The sequence below is a fragment of the Salmo salar genome, chromosome 07, assembly GCF_965601325.2.
Source record: "Salmo salar chromosome 07, fSalSal1, whole genome shotgun sequence".
Taxonomy (NCBI): Eukaryota; Metazoa; Chordata; class Actinopteri; order Salmoniformes; family Salmonidae; genus Salmo; species Salmo salar.
In genome coordinates, this window is record NC_138297.1 from 49,473,765 (window position 1) to 49,476,089 (window position 2,325).

General features: G+C 43.4%; 1 protein-coding gene across 1 annotated transcript; it reads left to right on the plus strand.

Moving 5' to 3' along the window:
• Positions 1-361: 361 nt before the first annotated feature.
• Positions 362-1,886, plus strand: LOC145850387 (C-type lectin BfL-2-like). The gene is made up of 3 exons (XM_082977222.1): positions 362-386; positions 518-892; positions 1,282-1,886. Exons 1-3 carry the CDS (start codon positions 362-364, stop codon positions 1,290-1,292), a joined length of 411 nt encoding a protein of 136 aa, XP_082833348.1. The 3' UTR covers positions 1,293-1,886.
• The last annotated feature ends 439 nt before the right edge of the window (positions 1,887-2,325 follow it).

The following is a 2,325-nucleotide window of genomic DNA, read 5'->3' on the forward strand; positions in this document are numbered from 1 at the left end:
CTACTACAAATGGACAGTCCATCACCTCAACACCCACCACTACTATTGGACAGTCCACCACCTCACCACCTACCACTACTATTGGACAGTCCATCACCTCACCAACTACCACTACTACTGAACAGTCCACCACCTCACCAACAACCACCACTATTGGACAGTCCACCACCTCACCAACTACCACTACTAATGGACAGTCCACCACCTCACCAACAACCACCACTATTGGACAGTCCACCACCTCACCAACCTCAACTTCCAGTGGACAACTGACCTCATCGTGTCCCACCTCCCCAGACAGGAATCCCACATCCTCACCCAGTAGTACAACTTCTCCACTCCATCCTGGTGAGTGTCAGACATGGAGCTACATTCTGTACCAATCTGTACAAAGGTGTACAAGTGACAATTGTTGGGCTTTTAATGGTAGATAATACCATAAGTGTATTTGTGGTTTTGTGTTCATGAACTTGCATTTACATGTGTGCAATTTCATGTTTTTGTCTTGTCCATGCAGATTACCTGCACTACTTCAACGAGTCCAGGAGCTGGATCAATGCTCTGGAGTTCTGTAAAAGTCATGGCTCCAAGTCCAACCTGGTACACATCACCAACCAGACCGTGCAGACTGACTTGATCCAGCTCCTGGCCAATGTGGAGCTGCCATGTGGGGGAGTGTGGATTGGTCTGGAGCGGTCCATCTTTGAGTGGAGCGCCCCCTGGCTGTGGACCAGTGGGGATGTTGGTAAGGTGGTGAAGTACAGAGAGTGGCACAGCTGCTTCCCTCTCAACCCTATCAATTACCACTGTGGTAAGATGGTCCGGGTTGACAACGGAGAACTGAAGTGGCTGGATGCTTCCTGTCATCAGGAATTACCCTTCATCTGTCAAGGTGCGTTGCTTAACTTTGGAGCTCCTATGTTGGGGCTTGTTCAGTGGGGTGGAACATTCAGAACGTAGCAGATAGACAAATATTACATAGAAGTGTCATGGTTTACTGCGGAAGAGAGATTTACTGTCTTGACTCTCATGTCAGCTCTATGGAATGTATTACTTAATGAAATGCTCCCATTGAATAAGGCTCAACATACATCCCAGACACCCCCTCTCTACAGTTGGCTACTATCTGAATTGCTCTGAGGGGCTCAGAGTCTATACTCACTACACTCAGTGGTATACTGTAGCTTAATAATCTAAAACAAAATGCAAGGCCTGGCAATATAAGATACATTGATGACCTCTCCTCCATGTCCACCCATACTGTATATGATGTTTCAACAGATCTCCACTAGAGGGCTCACCATGGCAGCCTGGACAGTCTGCAGACAGACACTACGTAACACCATAGCTGATCTAATCTACCAGAGAGACTACCACACTCAAGGTCTGGAAGGAACCTGCATTTCAATTCATTATATTGTTACACTACTATTACTATTATTATTATTATTATTACTGTTATTATTATTTATATTATTATTATTATTATTATGATTACAACTTTTTATTACTTGTATTTATCATTTTCACTATTCGATTGTATTACTTAATGATACTGTATGTTCACTCATAACCATTGCTATTTGACTGTTATTAACTGTACTAATTTGATTGTTTAAATAGAGTAGATAACTCGTGTGATCACTATAGCCTACTGTAGAAGATGACTAGTTAGCAAGTGGTTAGAGCGGCAGGTAGCCTAGTGGTTAGAGCGTTGGACTAGTAACCGAAAGGTTGCAAAATTGCATCCCCGAGCTGACAAGGTAAAAATATGTCGTTCTGCCCCAGAACAAGGCAGTTAACCCACTGTTCCTAGGTCGTCATTGAAAATAAGAATATGTTCTTAACTGACTTGCCTAGTTAAATAAAGGTAAAATAAATAATTACATTTGGTATTGTGTTAAGATGTATGCATTTCATGCGACTTCTGTGAAATTGACACTGATGGGCTGCTATATTGATGCAACAATGTGCCATAAACTCTGAGCTTTGCAAAAACATGCGTTTTGGAGACATAAGAAAAGGGAAATGATTAAGGTTATGGGTAAGAATATTATTTGCAGTAGCCTATCCTAATAGATCAATAAGAGGAATCGCTCCCCTATCTCATCCCCCCTTTCTGCTCAGCAACCCCCATGTCTGAGACATCGTGCTCAGAATCTATTACCAGCTCTCTCTCTCTACTTACTACCCCCTTCTCAGAAATATCGAAAGAGATAGAGAGAGAGAGCAAGAGAGAGAGAGAGAGAGAGAGAGAGAGCGAGAGAGAGAGACGGCCAAGCAGCTCCCCTCTGTGCATCAGTTACCGCGGATTGTGCAGACAGA